The following is an 18,759-nucleotide window of genomic DNA, read 5'->3' as shown; positions in this document are numbered from 1 at the left end:
ATCACTGACAAAGTTTTTTTAAAAGAGCAACATGTATAACAAAAGATTAATATCCAAATTACAGAAACAACTCCTATTCTATAAATCATTAAGAAAAAGACAAACAGCTCAAATAATAAACAGATAAAAGATATGAACAGTGGTTAACAGATGAGAAAATATAGCCAAAAACCAAAAAGATACTCAATTTTAGGAAATGCAATGTAATCAGGAAAATGCAAGTTAAAACAACAATGAAAAGTTACCGCACACCCATTAGATTGACAAAAACTTAAAAAAAAAAATCTGTCAATATTTGGCAAGGATGTGGTGAGATGAAAATTTTCATGAACTGCTAGTGGGAGTGTACACTCATGAAAAATTCTGGAAACAATTTTAAAATTGTGATGCTATATATACCCTATAAACACAGAAATTCCACTTCTCATTATGTATAAATGAACCCTAGAGAATATGGCACATGTTAATTTGGAGAGATGTATAGTAATATTCATTGTAGCATTGCTTGCAACAGAAAAAAAGGGAAAAATAATTTAAATATACACTAACAGGCGAATGGATTGTGTCGTATTCATATAATGAAACATCATATGGCAGCTAAAATAAAAAACCCTATATCTATATTTAGCAACATGAATAAGCTCTGAAATAATGTTGAGTGAAAAAAACAAGTTATAGAGTGATAAGTATCATAAGATGTCTTTTATACAAAAATTTTTTAAAACACAAAGACAATATATTGTGGTGCCAAGGGCACTTCCACACACATGTAATTTTTTATTCCATTTAAAAAAAATAAAGCAAATGAGGCAAAATGTTAACAGTTGTTAATTCCACGAGATAGGTAAAAGGGTGTTTATTATATTACTCTTATTTTTCTTTGTTTGAAATATCAATTTTTTTTTTTGTTTTAAAGGAGGGTACAGCTCACAGTGGCCCATGCAGAGATCGAACCAGCAACCTTGGTGCTACCAGCACCACGCTCCAACCAACTGAGCTAACCGTCCACCCCTCTAACATTGTTTAAAATGACACAAATTTTAGTATATTCTATATATGTATATAGTCACATAAAATATGTGGTAAGGAAAACGAGCAAAAAAATAAGAATGAAGCCAGTAGTGAGAGTGACTTAATAACATTTATGCCACAAATTGTACACATATTATAGAGTTGGCTCACAAATCTTTCAATAAGGGCAAAATGAATACTGATTAAACAACTTTATTGTTTCAAAAAAATATTTTAAGATATTCCAGAAATACTGGAGATTTAGACATTCAAAGCACACTACGGTAAATATGGATACATATTTTGGTGTATGGATACACCAAAGACAGAAGAACTGGAGAAAAATTAAAGAGTAAACTTTATTTAAGTGATTTATTCATGAAAGTTAGAAGCAAAATAAAATGAAGAATGAGAAAGACTGTATTCTGAAAATAGTATGTATGACAGTCTTTCAGAAAGTAGGCTTTTTAAAGGCTGAAAAGAACGTAATTCAAATCAATCTCGTTAAGGAAAGAATTCAAATCCATTTTGTTAAGGACACCTTAAAAATAAAATCTAAAGATTCAAAATTTAAAAGCCTTTATAATTCATCTGGGCAACACACACACACCATGGTACACACATAATACTTGGTCAAAAGCTATTTTCCAACAATCCAAAATACAAAAAAACAAGTAGCAAGCATTTAGAGGCAAAACCACTTACGTTAGTAAATGGTAGATAATTAGAAAAAATTCTTTAAAAACTTAAATTGAAGTCAGCTTTTCTATAACACTGGCTTCAGTATTTCACAGTATAAAAGGGTGAAACTACTGGAGAGAAATCACAGGTGGATTTTTGCAATCCTGTATGACTAGGCAGAAAAGTAGCAAAGAAACAGCAAAGTGGACAAATAACAGGGTGTTTCAACTGAAGAACAATATTCCTAATTGTAGGAAGACTCCCTAACAATTTGCACATATAGCACTCAGCCACCCGCATGTGTGAATAACAGATAACAGAAGAACAACACTGAAATGAAACCGTTAGTCTAGTCTCATCATGTGTTCCAGATAAAGCTCTCCCTGGCCCCATCTTTGAGCTGACTTCAAGCCTCTTCCCCAAGGAACAGTTTTGAAGAACAAATTATACAGTTGTAAAGATTAAGTACACTGTTTTGTTTTGTTAAGTTTTTTTTTCACTTTTTAATACTACTGATCAAAATAATTAATAGTTTCAGCAGAAACTTTATTAATAAAAATATAAATGAATCCAGGCACAGACCTGATATCTTTCACAAAAAATTAACTCAAAATGGTTCATAAACCAATAATGTAAAACATAAAACTGTAAAACTTCTAGAAGATAAGACAAAATCTAGGTGACCTTGGGCTTGGCAATGACGTTTTATATACAAGACCAAAACAAAAGCATAACCCATGAAAGAAAAACTGGTAAGTTTGCCTTCATTAAAATTAATTTCTGCTTTGTAAAAGACATGCTCAAGAGAATGACAAAACAAGACATAGGCTGGAAGAAAAAATTTGCAAAACACATATCTGATAAAGAACTTGTGTCCAAAATGTAGAAAGAACTCTTAAAACTCAACAATACGAAAATGAACCATCCAATTTTAAAATGGGCAAAAGATCTGAACAGACACCTCACCAAATAGACATACGAAAAAAATGCTCAACATTATGTCGTTCGGGAATTGCAAATTAAAATGAGACACCATTATTACCTATTGCTAAAATCCAAAACACTGACAACACCAAACGTTGATGAAGTTGTGGAGCAATAGGAACTCTCTCTTATTCATTGAAGGTCGGAATGCAAAATGGTACAACCACTTTAACAGTTGGGAATTTATTAGAAAGCTAAATATAACATTACCATATGATCTAGCAATCATGAACCTACCTATTTATCCAAATGAGTTGGGGCAAGTTATTTAAACTCTCTGGCCCTCAGTTTTCTTATCTGTAAAAATGAGGATAACAGTATCTACTTCACAGGGTTATTGTGAGGCTTAAAAGAAAATCCCTATTAATCACCTGACATAACACGTACAGAGCAAACATACTGTGAATATTAACTATTAATAATGATAATTATAATTATTAGACTGTGTGTGTGTGTTAAGCAGATGTCCCAAAACTGTTTAGAAATCAGAGAGGGCATAGGAAAACAAAGAAACAAACATACAGACTAATTGGTGCCAAGCGCATTAATTGCTCTGTATGTTTAAGCGCATTACATACATCATGTTATGGAGTCTAGTTAACGCACCTCTGAAGTAGATAGCCAGCCAGTGGGTCACCTATTTTGGGAGCATCCACCATGTACCGTGTTTCCCCGAAATTAAGACCTAGCTGGACCTTCAACTCTAATGCGTTTTTTTGGAGCAAAAATTAATATAAGACCCAGTCTTACTTTAATATAAGGCCGAGTATAATATAATGTAATATAATATAATACCAGGTATAATATAATATAATGTAACACCAGGTCTTACACTAGTTTTTGCTCCAAAAGACGCATTAGAGCTGATGGTCCGGCTAGGTCTTATTTTCGGGGAAACACGGTAGGAATCACTGTTTGAGGCACTGGGAGTACAGTGGTAAACAAAACAGAGAACTTGCTCTCAAGGAACTCATATTCTCAATAAGCATGAAACAAATACATTCAAGTGGATAACTGAATTGCTTTGAAGAAGATTAGAAAGGGTAATAGGTTGTCTGCTTTACCTAGAATGATAAGGTAATACCATCCCTCTCTGAGAATGAAGAAAATGAGGTTTTAGAACGGTTAGCAATCTGTGTAAGGTAAACGGCAGAGGCCCAGATTTGAAGGTCTAATTCCAAAGTCAATGGTCTATCTCCTGGAACTGCTATGCTGCTTCTCCCAAAGTTGGTAAAACATCTCAATCTGTTCTCAGCCATCGAACAATTCTGTTTCCTCAATAGTCTTCTAAAATGTACTTATATGTCTAATCACTATGCTGTACACCTGAAACTAATATAATATTGTATGTCAACTGTAATTGAAAAATAAATTTTAAACATTAAAAAAACATAGTGCCAACTGTTTCACTTCCACATGTATTTCCCCTCAATGTTGCAAAAAATAATAAAATAAAATGTACTTATAAAAATTTACCGACCTAAATTATTTCTTCTAAATTCTGTAATATTTGTTTACTTTATTCGTTGCAGCAAAAATAAGGCAGACATTAAAATGAGAACTCTGAATTAAACAGTGTAAAATTGTCACATTAAATAAAATTTTACGTGACTGGTAATTATATTTTCCTGAACTATACATTCCTTTTTATATCATATAGGTGAAGGGAATATGGTGTTTTTAAAAATTACTATAACAAAGCTGGACACAGAGTCCTTGCTCAGAAATATAATCTCTCATGCTGCTGTTTTCAGCATGCTCTCATGCCATATTTTTATTTATGGTAACTTTCCCCAGTTGAAACTTAAAATGCAAAATATTATTAAAGCTAAGTTGCAAACTTGACAAAAATGAAATATAATTCAAGGATCTCATTATAAAATCTTAGAGAATGCCAATATTAGAAAGATATAAATAGCATTTTTCAGTTCAACAATAAAGCACTTTATAAATATTTCATTAGTCTCAATCAAATTGAAGGACATAAAGATGATCATTTGAAAAGATCTTGAGTGCCAACATATGCCAGGTGCTAATCTAAAGCTTTATATACATTACCTCATTAAATCTTCACAATAGTCCTGGGAAGTTAGGTACTATCCTTTTACAGGCAGGAAAACTACGACTATCTCATCTCCCACATCCAAAGATAGTGAGGTTAAAGAATTGGCCAAATTCACGCTGTTAATAAGAAGTACTATAGGGATTGAAGTCCAAGATTTTGTGACTCTGAGATCCATGGTCTTCTCACTATTTGAATCTATAGCTACATCTTACAACAGTTAGGGTTTCTCGTGTACAGAAGCTGTTTAGAAGTGGTATTGGATATTGTTCACCTGAATGACTCACAAATCCCTCAAACAAGATGATTAACATGTCCAAACCTAGACTGAGTATCTTTCCATTCCAAGACTGGTCTTCCTAGTATATTCCCTACTCTGATTAATGGAAGACGTTACTCTTCGCCATCTGGATAGTAGTCACCCCAGGCATTTTCTTTTTTCATCTCCCATATCCAAATGTCACTAAATCCTGCTGATTCTGCCTCCTTCCCCCATTCTCTCTCACACAGACCTTCATCTACTACCCTATCTCTACCCCTCAACGTTTAGCCAAGCTTCTTCAAAGAATGGTCTATTATCCACGAAGATGTATGCTTCTAAAGAGCAGTTCTTAAGGTCAGCTTCTTACGTAAGCTGCTGTGAACTTAGTGCCAATCATAGAACTTGTCCATCATAGGTTTTCAATAAATACTGAACAAATGAATGCAAATATCTGGCTTCCATCCCTCCATTCCTCTGCAAGTGCAATGAAAAAGGTCACTGATGAATTTCTGATAGAAAAACTGCATTGCCTTCTTTATTAAAACCCAGATACTCTGAAGTTGACAGTGGAAGAAGAATCTCCGCATGAGGAACTTATGAGTTCAATCCATGAGTTCCAATTTTCGTCCTCAAAATTCACTTTCCCCCGAAGATCTCATTATCACTGCCCTCCTCGCTGGCCTCACTGGGAGAAGGGTGCTGCTCCCTGGAGAATGCTCTTGCCTAGTTAGATCTTCCTAGTTATGACTGTATGACTCTTTCCCTTACATGTCTTGATACAGCAAAGTTATAGTATTTAAATAAGACTTTACCAAGCCTAGAGGGTAATAAAAGAGAAAAAAGCAGACACCAAAAGGAAACCAGGTAGTGAATCTGAAGTTAGGATTTTCTAGCAGAGGCTTTTAGGCCCTGTTCTATCCTCGTTCCTGATCTTCCTTCAACTGATGAGCACTATTTTCGCACTCAGCACCCAAGGAAAGAGCAGCTTAGAGAGATCCTGAGTCACCCTTTCCCACTTAGAGCCCTTTATCCAAGTGATAGTTTGCTGACCTGGAACCTACCTCTTCTTGGCAGAGGCTGAACAAGAGGAATGCCAGCCCTTTGGGAGAGACGCTCCTGTCCTCAGGGAGCAGCACGGTTTTACCCGACAGGCCACCCCAATCAATCAATCTCTATCTCAATACAGCATAGCAATTCAATGTTTATATGGTATATATGCCAGATGCATATATTGTACTGTAACAGGGATACTACGGTAAGTGTCAAACCACCTAGAAACTTTAGCTTTCTAGACATGCTGGCAGTAGCACTCTGTGTATCGACTAGTCAATTCCTTTTTGAAATTTTCGAATCCCTTGGTTGACTATCTACTGATTATTCTCTTCCTTCTCTGGTTAGTTTCAGGCTACCCTGGATCTGTCCTTTTTCTACATTGTCTCCATAACCAATAGAGGTTAAGAGTAAGTTTTGGATTTTTTTTTTTTTTAGCTCTGTAAAGATAAAAGAATATATATGCTAAGCATTTAACAGAGTGCCTGAAACATAGTAAGCGCTTAGACATGGTAGCTTAAACGTAAACTAAAACAAAATATTCCAAGAGGCTGATAGTTTCCAAATATATACCTGTAGTTCAGACCTTGTTGCTAAGCTCAAGATCAATGTACCCCATATGATATGTTGGGCCTAGGAAAACTTGGAAATAAAATTACCCTCTGAGAGCTAAACTCTAAATCAGTATATAATAGACTAGAGCAGATACATGCAAAATTAGCGTATAGAGACAGAACAGCCCTAAGGCCACAGACTAGGCTGCAATACAAACGCCTTAGCATATTTAAAGAAAGAATATTTTTATCAAAAAGAAGGGATGTCAGGAATGGAAACAGAAAAAGCAATTCAGAGAAGACAACACTTGGAGGCAAGTAAAGCTCTACTGTGGAGGTTCTCATAGCTTAACGCTTTTAAGTGACCACATTTGTTCTGAATCCTACCTCCTAAGCAACCTGCTGATTTCTCATGTAATTTTCCTGAGAAAACCCCTTTGTCAGAGAATCAGTGTGCTATCTATTTGGCAAATATCTCAAAGTATAACAATCGGCATCACAATAAATTCATCAGTAGCCTGTATCACTCAAATATCTATCTATAGATAGATAGATAGATCTATATATATATTTATCTCGAAGTCTCACAAACTGGTACACTTAGCAAGATTGTGTTTCTAAGCCCATAAACCTCAGGTGCCCTGTTTTGTTTTTATAGTAAATTCATTAACGAATTTTATAATGAAGGCCTCTTGGAGACCAACCAAGTCAGCCTTTTTCTTGACTAGAGCACTATTCATTTAAAGAGGCAACTCCTCTACATATATTCTTTTACTTCTCTACATGTATTCTACTATATACATATGTATGTATGTATATATATATACATACACACACACATATGTATATACACATATATATACACATATATATATATACACACACACACACACACATATATATATATATATATATGAACTGTGAAGCAATAAAATGGAGTCCCTATAGTCAAGCTGCTAAATTACTAAAATCAAGTAGGCTGAGGTATGAGAAATGATTCTACTCTGATTTAACTAGCCTGGAAACTTAAACTTTTGAACTTTCCAGTCCTGCGACAATGCCTGAACATGTATCAGACCTCCAGATAACATTCAGAACAGCCCATGGAGGACTCACGTATCCAGACCACTTGACATCCGTTATCCAGAACACTAGATGTGACCAGACCTCCAGGCACCCGTCCTCCAGAACACCTGGCATCCATCATCCAGGCTGAGAACCATCCTGGACCAACCCTAGGGCTAGGAGTGCAGGACTGATTAAAGAATGCACTTTGTACTATAAGAACTCTTAACTTTACCTTCTCCTCCGGAACACTTTCTGGGTTTTTCCCTAGTTATGTTTCTTGCTTGCAAAACCTAAGACCCTTGAATAAATTTTTATCATTTATTTCTAGACAAAGTCTTCAAACTCTTTTTGAGTATTATTAAATACTCTGTTATCTTATAGCAGGATGAGGTGGCAGGAACATGGTAAAAATATTAGCAAATCCTATTTCATGAAGGTTAGCACTACAATTCACTAGCACTAAAAGCTTTGCTCTTTTAAGATTAATTTTCTAAAATGTTTTCATGATAAAGTACCTTCTTCCATCCATTATCTTGTGTTTTGTAAACAACAGGTAAATATGTTAATACCTTTGAAAATTCTGTCATTACATTTTTCTTCCATTCATTCATCAAATATTTATTAAGTTCATACTTGATGCCAACCACTGTACTCAGAGCTGGAAATGATGAGCAAGAGCAAAACTCAGCACAGTCACTGCTCTTGTGTACTTATGCTTCAGTAGCAGGCATGCTTTAATCAAATTAGCACACAGACAATTGCAGAAACAAATTTATAACTTATTAGCAAGTAAAGATATATGATATAATGATAGTAAATTTATAATAGGGGCATTTATTCAGCTCAGGTAACTTTGAGAACGTGATATTTGAGCTAAGATCTACAGGAAGAGGAGTCAAAGACAGGCTAGAAAAGTCTGAACAAAGAAAACAGTACCAGAGGGGCTGCAGCCACAGTCTCCAGTTCTATTTTTCTCTTAAATAAAATGCCCATCTGGCTTTTACCCTTTATTCCACCAAAACTGCTCTCAAGATCTTCAGTGATATCTACATTGCTAAACGTAGTGGTCAATCATCAATCCTCATTTCACTTGACCTAGGGCAGCATTTAACGTAATTTAGCACTCTTCCTCCTTAATCACTTTCATTTGGCTTTAGGACAAGTGGGTCTTCCTGTCCATTCACCGGCCTCTCCTGCATATTCATCTTTGTATATAACTCCAAATCAACCCAAACTCAGTGGAGTGCCTGTTTTGTGATTCCACCTGTTCTCAGGCTTTAACGTAAGCCGTCAAAATACTACAAGCAGATGGATCTATGAAAGCTGAAAGTGAAGCTGGATGGAGCTATGCATTTAAGAATCATAGGTGGTGGTGAAAGCATGGGTATGGATGAGAACAGTTTCAACTATGCAGTAAAAAGGGGACCTAGACGTAAGAAACCCTACCCTTTGGGGGTTGGACAAAGGAGGATGAGCCCAAAAAGAAGACACACACACACAAAAAGAATGACTTTTTTTGCTTGTTTTGTGAAATCATACTCATAAGAAGTTCTTATTTTTTAAAATTCTGAATTAAACTAGTAGCATCAGAATGTAGCCAGGCTTTCCAAATGAGACCAATTCTTTGAAACTATAAATCTGTTCAAGGATAGGTCACTTCCAGAAACTACGTATCTGGAATCTACAGTACCTGTCTCTTTGCAGCTTCAAAGTACATCAATACAAAAAAAGTTATCCCTCTCAAAATATATGATTTGACTTATTGTAGTTTCCTGAAAGTACCATTGACTTTTTGTAGTTTCCTGAAAGTACCATATCTCTCTCACTTCTGGGCCTTACCATATGCTGTTCTTTTGGCCCTCTCTTTCACTGGGATGGTTTTCATGACTTTCCAAGGCTGGGCTAAATGAGCCTCTCTCTAGCCATTCCAAGGATATCACACAGTACTGTAACCGTATGTTTAACCATTCGTTTCTCTAACTTCATACATAGGAGCTGTATCTTTTTCACTGTTGTATACTCTGGACCTAACAAGGCTACATATTTTGAAACACGTTTATTCGGCAATGTGAACAATTAAAATTTAATTTGGTTATCAGCTCACGACTTTTCCTAAGAGGAATGATATTTTTTAAAAACCAGCAATTTGTAAACACATGGTTGAATTTTTAAAATTTTGAATATTTTTACAGGTCTTTTTTCATATAGTATCCTTAAAGCCTGCAAAAATTCATACCAAGGAATACCAGATATTCTTGATAGTCTTTTCCCTTTAGTCTCATATAAAATGGATTTCACAACTCACTTTCAAAGCAAAGCCCTGCTTGGATGTCATGTTGGCTGAGCAAATAAAGCCCAGAAAACCCTTAAGCAACGGCAAAAGAAAGGTGCAATTGCACAGGGATTCATGAATCCATCGCGCACGAGTCCACCTGAAAGGGCGGAAGCAGAGGCAGCAGCGCGGAGCACTCCTTCCTACAGCATCCCTCTTTGTCTGGCCGTCTGCGGCTCCCTCGGACTCTTAGATTCGCCACCTTTCCCACTTTCTCGCCTCCACGCGCCCCTCGGGCTTGGGCACCCGAACTAGTCCTTCCCACACAGATTACTAGAAAAAGTCCCTGGACTAAGGAGGACAACCCTCGACGGCTTTGTCTCCAAAATCTCAGAGGAATGTAGGAAGGAAAAACCCTGTCAAGGGAAAAGTGGCATCCAAGCCTACAGTTCTCACCAAGCTGACGCTCTCAGTCTCCCAGCGCGCTAACGGTCGACTCGCCCGCCGCCAAAGGCAACGTCGCAGTGGTTTGTGGGGGCTGTAGTTTCTATCGCAAACGGAACGCGCCAGCAGCATCAAAACTACATTTCCCAGCACTCAATAGGAGGACGCCCTACCTCCTTGAATAAAGGATTTGGAGTAATAAAGAGATAGTCACTAATTTTAGGCCAATCTTAAGATTAGATTCAGTTTCTTCCAGGAGCGCGTCCGTCTTTGCCGTGCTTGCCTTGTCTGTGAAAGTTTCAAGGTACTTCAACTCCTTACTTTTCTTTCCCTTCGCCAGTCCAGAGAATCCAAACGTCAAGGCCTTAAGGCGCATGCGCCTTGCTCGCCATCGCGCATGCGTGGCATCCGGCCGCCGTTAGCGGTCGCGCACGGACTTGGGGTCTGGAGGTAGCTGGAGGAGGGCGGGGCTTTTTCCAATGGCTTTGCCTCTGCGGGTCGCGTCTGCCTGGGCGGGGAACAGGGCGCTAGGGCAGGGGCGGCTCTTGGTTTGTGCCGGGCGGAGAAAGGGGAGGGGCTGGGGGGTGAGGACCCCATCTCCCCTCCCTGCTCCCGCCCTCTGGGCCGAGCCCCACAGATGGGGCTGGGCGAAGAGGCGGGTTCTGCGCCTGGGCCCTGCGGCTCCACCAGCTCTGCGGCCCAACCCGCGCTAGGGGATTGCGGGGCAGCCCGGTGCCAGTCTGGTTCAGTGGGCGGCGGGCGAGGACGCAGCGATCGGGAGAGAAACGGCGCCTGCCAGGGGGTCCGGAGCCAACCAGACCTCGGCACTGTCCTCTGACTACGCCGCCGAGACAGCGGCTGCTGGAGGCTGCTGCCTCCCCGGCGCGCTTGGGTCTCCGGCCGCGGCGGCCAGTGAGCCGCGGTTCCGCGAGCCTTCCCAGCCTGCGTCCAGCCCGCCGCTGAGGCGCAGGGAGCAACTGCGGAGGGCGGGGACTGGTGCCCGAGGAGGGGCGGGGTGGGAACGCTCCGGAGAACGCGGTGGCTGCACAAATAAACCCGAATGGCTGGAGGGCGTTCAACGTTACCAGCCTTTTGGGGCAGAGCACGGATTTGACAGCTCCACAACGTGAGGATATCCGCTGACCCCGCGAGACGGAGAACACTTCCCTGTCCAGCAAAGCCAGCACTGTAAGGTTTCAACTTTCCAACTTTTTTTTAGTCTCCGACCAGAAGACTGTCGCTGCGTGTAGGAGAGGGTGAGGTCTATCTTGCAGATCGTTTGAAAGCCATCAATATTAAAAGACACTTCTGGTTCCAAATGTCACCCAGACGTGTGTTTTCATGACGATTCGATGTCCCTGATTTTCTTACATTTCTTGTTTAAAAACACCTTAAATGTCTTTGGGGACATGCTGAAAGGTAACTGAAGACTGCAAAGAAAAAAATCTCCGTTTGTCATGGCTGAAGGAGAGAATGAAATGAGATGGGATGGACTGTGCAGTAGAGATTCAACTGCTAGAGAGACAGCACTGGAAAACATTAGGCAAATCATTTTGAGAAAAACTGAGTATCTTCGTTCGGTGAAAGAGACACCTTATTGTCCATCAGACGGGCTTTCAAATGCTGTTTCTTTGGATGGGTTGAATAAGCTGCTTGCTCATCTGCTTATGCTTTCTAAGAGGTGTCCCTTTAAAGATGTAAGAGAGAAAAGTGAGTTTATTTTGAAGAGCGTCCAGGTAAGGAAGAGCATTATAATTACAACTGTCTGTCTAATACAGTAAAATTTTACTTGCACTTAAATTCACTTTATTTCTAATAGGTTGTTACATGAACTCTTATTATGAGTTCAGGCTACATCTTAATTTTAGAGTGTTCTGTAAAACATTGAATTTGGGGCCAAAGTTGTGCAACATGAACTAAAATAAAAGCAATTTTCAAATATAAGTAAACAAGTATTGTCTTTCTAGAAAGTTGTAACAGAAACTGCATTGCTCCTGGAAAAAATGTGTGAGTTATAGTTAGTTGCAAGTAAAGACTGACTTTTCCCTATATTCATTTTTACATGTTGTTGGGAAGTGTAGCCAGTATGCTTTTTACATTGTTACAACCAGTGTTCTGTGTGGAAAGTTTCACATTTAAAAGCCTCCAAAATGATAAAGGATATTAAGTGTTCCCTTGTCAGCTTGTTCAAGATAATTGGTGAAACAATTTTCCCTTGTTCTTAAAAACAAAACAAAAAAATCCAGGGTCTGTTGTCTTAACTGCAACCATTCTTTAAAAAAAAAAAAAATGAAGAAGAATTACATAAAGTAACAAAAGCTTATGTTATAAAAGAGCTGAAATCTTCAGATTTAAAAGTTGGACCCAAGTAGACTATATGACAGAAACACTTTTATGGTAAATTACTCAACCAGCTTTCTCTGTGTTTGCTTAATTTTTTTTTCTCTACACACCTATTTAAATTGTGAGTACAACAGGTTAAACATTATAGTTTTCCTCTTGTTTTGTACATAATTTATCCTGTTTTATTAGATTTATTAAAATGGTTCTCTTTTAAGGGGTTGTTTTTAGATATTAACAATGCTCAGTAACACTGTGCTTCTCAGTCTAAATTACTCAATCTACATGTGTTCAAAGTCATAGTGTGAGTTTTTCAAATTTATGATTTTCTTGTGTATACATATGGAAGTTAAGATGGACAGTTTTTCTATTCTGGCTAAAATTTAGTTTAAAGCAATAGAAAAATAACCATGTCCATAAAATGGAGACTTTTTAAGATCTTGGGACATTTTTTCTTACAGACACTTTGGAAATAATCATTACAATTCATTTATCCAGGGTTACCAGAGAGGGATTAATTTTCTAGATACCTGAAGTTTACCGTCTCAAGCATCAACATTATTTATCATATAGACTGTAGTGACTACAATTACCTTTTTTCATAATGGGGTCATCATTATGCACATCAAGTACTGTTGCATAGCTAAGGGTGGAATGTAGAAGACTATATGATCCATGTTTTTTTAATTTTGTGTTCAGTTTTTATGGTTTTCCTGTTCCTTTTTTTGCTGTTAGTATACTTCACTTTGGTCTCTTTTTGAACCTTTACATTTGCTGCTTATTTCTGTTAGAATGGGAAACCAGATAACCAATTTTGTTAAGAGTTATAATGAAAACAAGTAATTAGGCTCTGGGGAGTACAGGGTCAAAGGACTGTGATACAACCGTAAGTAAATGGGTACTGGGTCAACCTATACTCCTTTATTAATATACTGCATAACCTTGGACAAGTTCCTTGACTTGTTTTAGTTTGGATTTCCACATCTGTAAAATGGGAATTAATAACAGAGCTGTTGTGAGAATTAAATGCGATGTAAAGTGCCCCAGTATATAGTGGATGCTTCTCTCCCCTTTCATAAGTGAAATACATGGACTATGTGATAGATATTTCAAGACTCATTCATTCTGCAAAACGATCCAAGAATCTCCTCTACTGTAAAGGTTTGCCGTAGATTTATACCTTTTTTCATCTCTGCATCTATTGCACTTTATTCCTGCCACAATTTTAACAGGCACTTTACTTATATTGTGCTATAATCATGCCTATGTGTCTCTTCCCCCGGGAGGGCTGTAAGTTCTCAAAAGTATTGGCTGGGACCTGGGAGCTACTAAATAAATATCAAGTGGATGAACAAATTTATATTTGGCTTCTTTTTGTTTCTTATCAGTCTGAATAGATGAAGTTACTAAATTAGGGAGTTTCCATCCCCACATTATTCAGTCATGCCTTCATTCAACAAATGTTTATCGAACCCCAGGTGAATGCCATTCTAAGAACTGGGAACCAGTGCCGAACAATTTTGACATTCTACTGAAGGGAGACAGATCAGAAGGAAGTAAACAAATAATGTAATTTTAGATAGGTAGGGAAGACTTCCCTGAAGAGATGACATTTAAACAGAGATTTGATGAGTGAATAAATACTATCCTGGCAAAAATGAGATTTTTGAGGAAGACATTCCAGGCACAGGGAACAACATGTGTGGAGGCCTCCTGGCCAAAAAGAGCGGATGAGTTCTCAGGACTGAAAGTAATGCAGTGTGGTTGGAGCACAGGATGAGGGGAGTGTGAAAGCTTAAGCACGAGCTCTGGAGTCAGACCTGGCTCCAATACTTTATTAGCTCTACAACCTTAGAAAAATTACATAATCTCTCCTTGACTCGGTTTTCTCATCTGCAAAATGAGGACAATGCTAATAGTTCCTGCCTCACAATGAGAATAAAATGAAACAATGCTTGCAAAACATAGCACAGTCCCTAGCACATAAGAAACGCTCAGTTTAGAATTCTGTTTTTAGGCAGCCACATAACAGAGGATCTTGTAAGCCACGTTAAGAGTTGTGGACTTCATCCTAGGAACAATGGGAAGCCTGTGAGGGGTTTTGAGCAAGATGGTGACATGGTCCGTGGTGTATCAGAAAGCTCCCTTTGGAAACAAAGAGAATGGATTTCAGGGGTCAAGAGTGGATGTGCAACATCAGCTGGGCAGTTGTCCACTTATCCAAAGCAAAAATGATGGCGGAGTAGGACATAGTGGAAAAAAGTGAATGGGTTTGGGAGAGAGCTAGGAGTTGGAAACCATAGGATATAGTCTTTAATTGGATCTAGGAGATGAAGGAAATTATCGTCATTTCCTGAAACAGAAGAGTGGTAGAGGGTCAGTTTAGGGGGAATGATGAGTTCTATTTAAGACATGTTGAGATTCCTGTTGCCTATGTTACCTCATGTTAGTAATAGCTCCTGAGGGATTTCTGCCCCTACTACCACTGTTCTAGTTCTGCCATTGTTCTCCCTCCTCCAGCCTTAACCTATGTTCCACCTTTATTTATATCCATTCCCCACGTAACTGCAGAGCCATTTATCTACAGTGAAAATCTGCCGAAATCTGCCTAAAATCCTTTAAAACAGAGTGGAATCTAAAGAATTCCAGCATCAATCTGGCTTCTCCCTACTGCTCTGTCCTCACTGCCCACCACTCCCATCCTTACTGCTCTCACTCTGGCATGAGACTCACAAGGGAAACCAAATAATTTAGATCGTAGCGCTCCATAATGCTTTTTGCTGTTCATTAGTAAAGCAGCAAAGGCTGAGTGAAGTGCATTTGCAATTCTTTCAACTGTTCTGAAGATCCTTAATTCTATGGGTCAGCTCAGAGAACTGTAGTCTGTTAGGGAGACGTGGTGGGACAATGGTCGGATGAATGCAACTTAAAATGGCTAAACCTGTAAAAAATCAGCACATTGGGAGAGAGCAGTATGTTTGTATTCCTGCTCTCAATTTATTGATTTCATGTCAACATACGTAAATCTGTTCAACACATTTTTGAGAACTATTCTCTGTCAGAACTGTACTGGGGACTGGAAGATCAGTAAGATTTGTTCCCTGCTTTTGAGGAAGTTCTTCTATTCTCATAGGAGGCTTTATTTACAGGGTTTTTTTTTTTTTAATTAATCCTGTAATACCTTTTTTATATGATTGATTCCCTAAACAAAGGCACAGAAGTAATAACACTGGCCCAGTATACTAATACGGTTCACTGGTGTACTATATAGTCTTGATGCATGGTAATTAAGAGGGGAAATGTGAGTGTGTGTGTGAATGTATATATATATGTGTATATATATATATATATATACACACACACACACATATATATGTGTATATATATATTTATATCAAAAGATTTTGAGTATCCAAAATAGCAAGTACTTTTCCAAGAATTGTTATTTGATCATTTTCATTTTCATCTGCAAATGTCTGAAAGTAATTTGGCTTAAGATAGAAAATTTAGACCAAGTAACAAAGTATTTATCTCGGTTCAGTGGGGTGGAGGAGGCTTTCCTTTAGTGACGCGATTGTTACCCCTCAGTGAGAAATGAAACTTTAGCTGTTGGGAATGGTGCACATTTACAGTTAAAGTTACAGTTGGATTATCCAGTTGGTCTCCAAATAGGGAATATATAGTTTGTAGGTTTAACAATAAGAGGCTCATTATTTGTCATAATATGTCTGTAGGTTGGGCAATTTCAAGCTTGATTGATTCATTAACTGAACTACATTCCCTTTTTGCCTTCCATCTGTTTGTTCTCCTTTCCTCAGTGTAGCAACTACTGTCTCCATTCATGGTTGCAGTGCTGCTACAGTAGCTACAGAATCATGACCATCTATCTGCAGCTAAGAAGAGTTCTTTCCTATGTGTTTATCAAGGAAGAAAAGCTTTTCCCAGAAATCCTCCAGCAGATTTCCTCTTAGTTTCTACTGAGCAGGGCTGAGTCACATGCCCTTTTCTAAGCCAGTCATTGGCAAGGAAATTGGGCATTCCACCTTTGGTTTGGACTAATCCACATTTAGCCCCTAAATGCCAGGAGAGCCCCGTCACTTTAATGAAGAATTTCTGTTGGTGAGGAAGGAGAGGGACAGAAGGCAATCAGGTTTAGTCAGAGGCTGCCGTTAAAACTGCTCTTATATCTAACTAGATAATATATTGTTTTGATCTAATTATAATTTAGATTCTATTCCATTAGAAACATAATTATTTTTTATAATGATGCTGTAAAATACAACATAACAGGTTAGGGACATTCTAGAAGCAGATTTGGCCTTTTTAAATGATTGTTTTGATTTCTTTTTTACTGCCATGTCTAGTCAAAGCCAAAAGTTTTAGGTACTGCATCTCAAATATTCACTGCTGACTCTTAGAGATCACATAAACATTTATATCTTGAGATGAGAGTCCTCTTTCAGTATTTACACAAGCTTCTGTCTTGCATGTCCACTATTTTCTGGCCTTTCATAGTTATTGACACACTGAGAACTCAGCCCCTTTCCCTCAGGAAGCCTCTTCGCTTACTTCTCTGCTCAGTGCTTCCTCTCATTCCTGTCTTTGACCACTTCCTTTTCTTGCTTTTGAGCTCAGAGAACACTATTTCCCCTCAGGTTGTCTGACTTGTTTGAATGGAAAATGTGAAGAAATTAAAGGCAAATCTTTCACTTTATTTTTTATAGATGGTTTGAAGTTGAAGTAAAGAGCCTATCTTTTTTTTTACCCACTGGCTTACAGGATGAATCATATCTCCACTATCTACCCTCAGTGTCCTCTTTACACCATGTAAAGACATCCTGTCCTCTTCCTTTGTTCTGACTTTTCAGAAAGATTGAAACGAACAAGGATACTTTAAAGTTTTCAGATTTTAAATATTTTATTCCTTTTAGAGTGCCCCCAAATGGTCTCTGTCATGAAAACCAAACAAAAACAATGATTAATTTAAAAAATATTTTTCTAACATAGTTATTGTTCGGTTTATAAATGGGATGTACTGTTTTGTAGAAAAATGGGATTTTAAACACTTGCTTATTAGATTTCAACTTAAGGTAATGGGTTCACAATATCACAGAGGACCCACTATTAAATGACAGTTTAATTAGAATTTTTTCATCTTTAACACTTCTTGCCTTAAACTGTTATACAGATCATTTATGGAATAAAAGAATTAGAAAGTAAGTATGCTGTTCTTTTCGTTTGATAGTTATATTTTCCTTTGGGTAAGCCATTAGAAATGTGCAGGACATCTTTTAACCATTTGATTAGGTAATAAAATAATAACTCAAACAGCCAACTTAAGGATTTGTTGAAACTTTGACCTGACAGAAAGTAGCTGTGGAATCTTGTGTATAATAAAGGATTATTCATCACTTAACACTTCGATACAACAGGGCCCTATATGTTTATGTCTTACTCATAAAGAATTTTCATATTTAAAAACAGACAATGTATATGTGGTAGCACATTAGCATGGGCTGGAGGAACTATAGACATGGGAAAACTTTTAGAACTTGTGGAAGGACTAGAGATGCTGGGGGAGGGGATACAGTGCTTAAAATGCATAGAAGGATGAACGTATTGCTGGAAGTACATCAGCACCCAGCAAGCCTTGCCACCAATTGTAATTTCTGGTTTATCACAATTTCTCAAATCAGTCTATTTTTTTCACACTGTGGTAAAATATCTATTTTCTTAATGGAAGTCGATGGAAAGTAGGATTTACTCTGACCCAACTTTTCTAGATCACATTTATTACATTAAATTAGAAAGACCTTAGTTGACCTTGATGAAATTACCTACGTAGTATTTTAAGTATGCTGGCACAGTAGACTCAGGGGCATCTGAGTGTTCTTCAGACTATTTGATGATGGTATTGCTTGGGGCACTGGGCTGACTGGAAATTTAAAGATGAAAACCTCAGCTAGATATCCCACTATGGGAATTTCATGCTTTGCTTTTTTTGCCTATTGGTTACTATACCAAGTTAAAC

General features: G+C 37.9%; 2 protein-coding genes across 19 annotated transcripts in view; one reads left to right on the top strand and one right to left on the bottom strand.

Annotated features, from left to right (window-relative positions):
- CEP57L1 (centrosomal protein 57 like 1) overlaps positions 1-10,747 on the bottom strand; it is a 47,908-nt gene extending 37,161 nt beyond the window's left edge. For 6 of the 18 annotated variants that reach the window (XM_033103573.1, XM_033103576.1, XM_033103580.1 and 3 more), the window contains exon 1: positions 10,401-10,462. Coding sequence is in view for 8 of the 18 variants with exons in the window: in XM_033103565.1 (XP_032959456.1) it covers positions 10,401-10,520 (120 nt within the window). In the remaining 10 variants the exon portion in view is untranslated. Of the gene's footprint in view, positions 1-2,913; positions 2,966-7,720; positions 7,846-10,400 lie in introns of those variants that run through there. The other 12 variants (XM_033103565.1, XM_033103568.1, XM_033103566.1 and 9 more) reach the window with 7 other exon arrangements.
- A 679-nt stretch (positions 10,748-11,426) lies between these two features.
- The window catches only part of SESN1 (sestrin 1), a 101,639-nt gene continuing 94,306 nt past the window's right edge, over positions 11,427-18,759 (top strand). The window contains exon 1 of the mRNA XM_033097836.1: positions 11,427-12,124. Coding sequence (XP_032953727.1) covers positions 11,846-12,124 — 279 coding nt within the window. The 5' untranslated portion in view covers positions 11,427-11,845. The remainder of the gene's footprint in view (positions 12,125-18,759) is intronic.

The sequence above is a fragment of the Rhinolophus ferrumequinum genome, chromosome 3 (assembly GCF_004115265.2).
Source record: "Rhinolophus ferrumequinum isolate MPI-CBG mRhiFer1 chromosome 3, mRhiFer1_v1.p, whole genome shotgun sequence".
Classification (NCBI taxonomy): domain Eukaryota; kingdom Metazoa; phylum Chordata; class Mammalia; order Chiroptera; family Rhinolophidae; genus Rhinolophus; species Rhinolophus ferrumequinum.
This window is presented reverse-complemented; position numbering and strand designations above follow the sequence as displayed.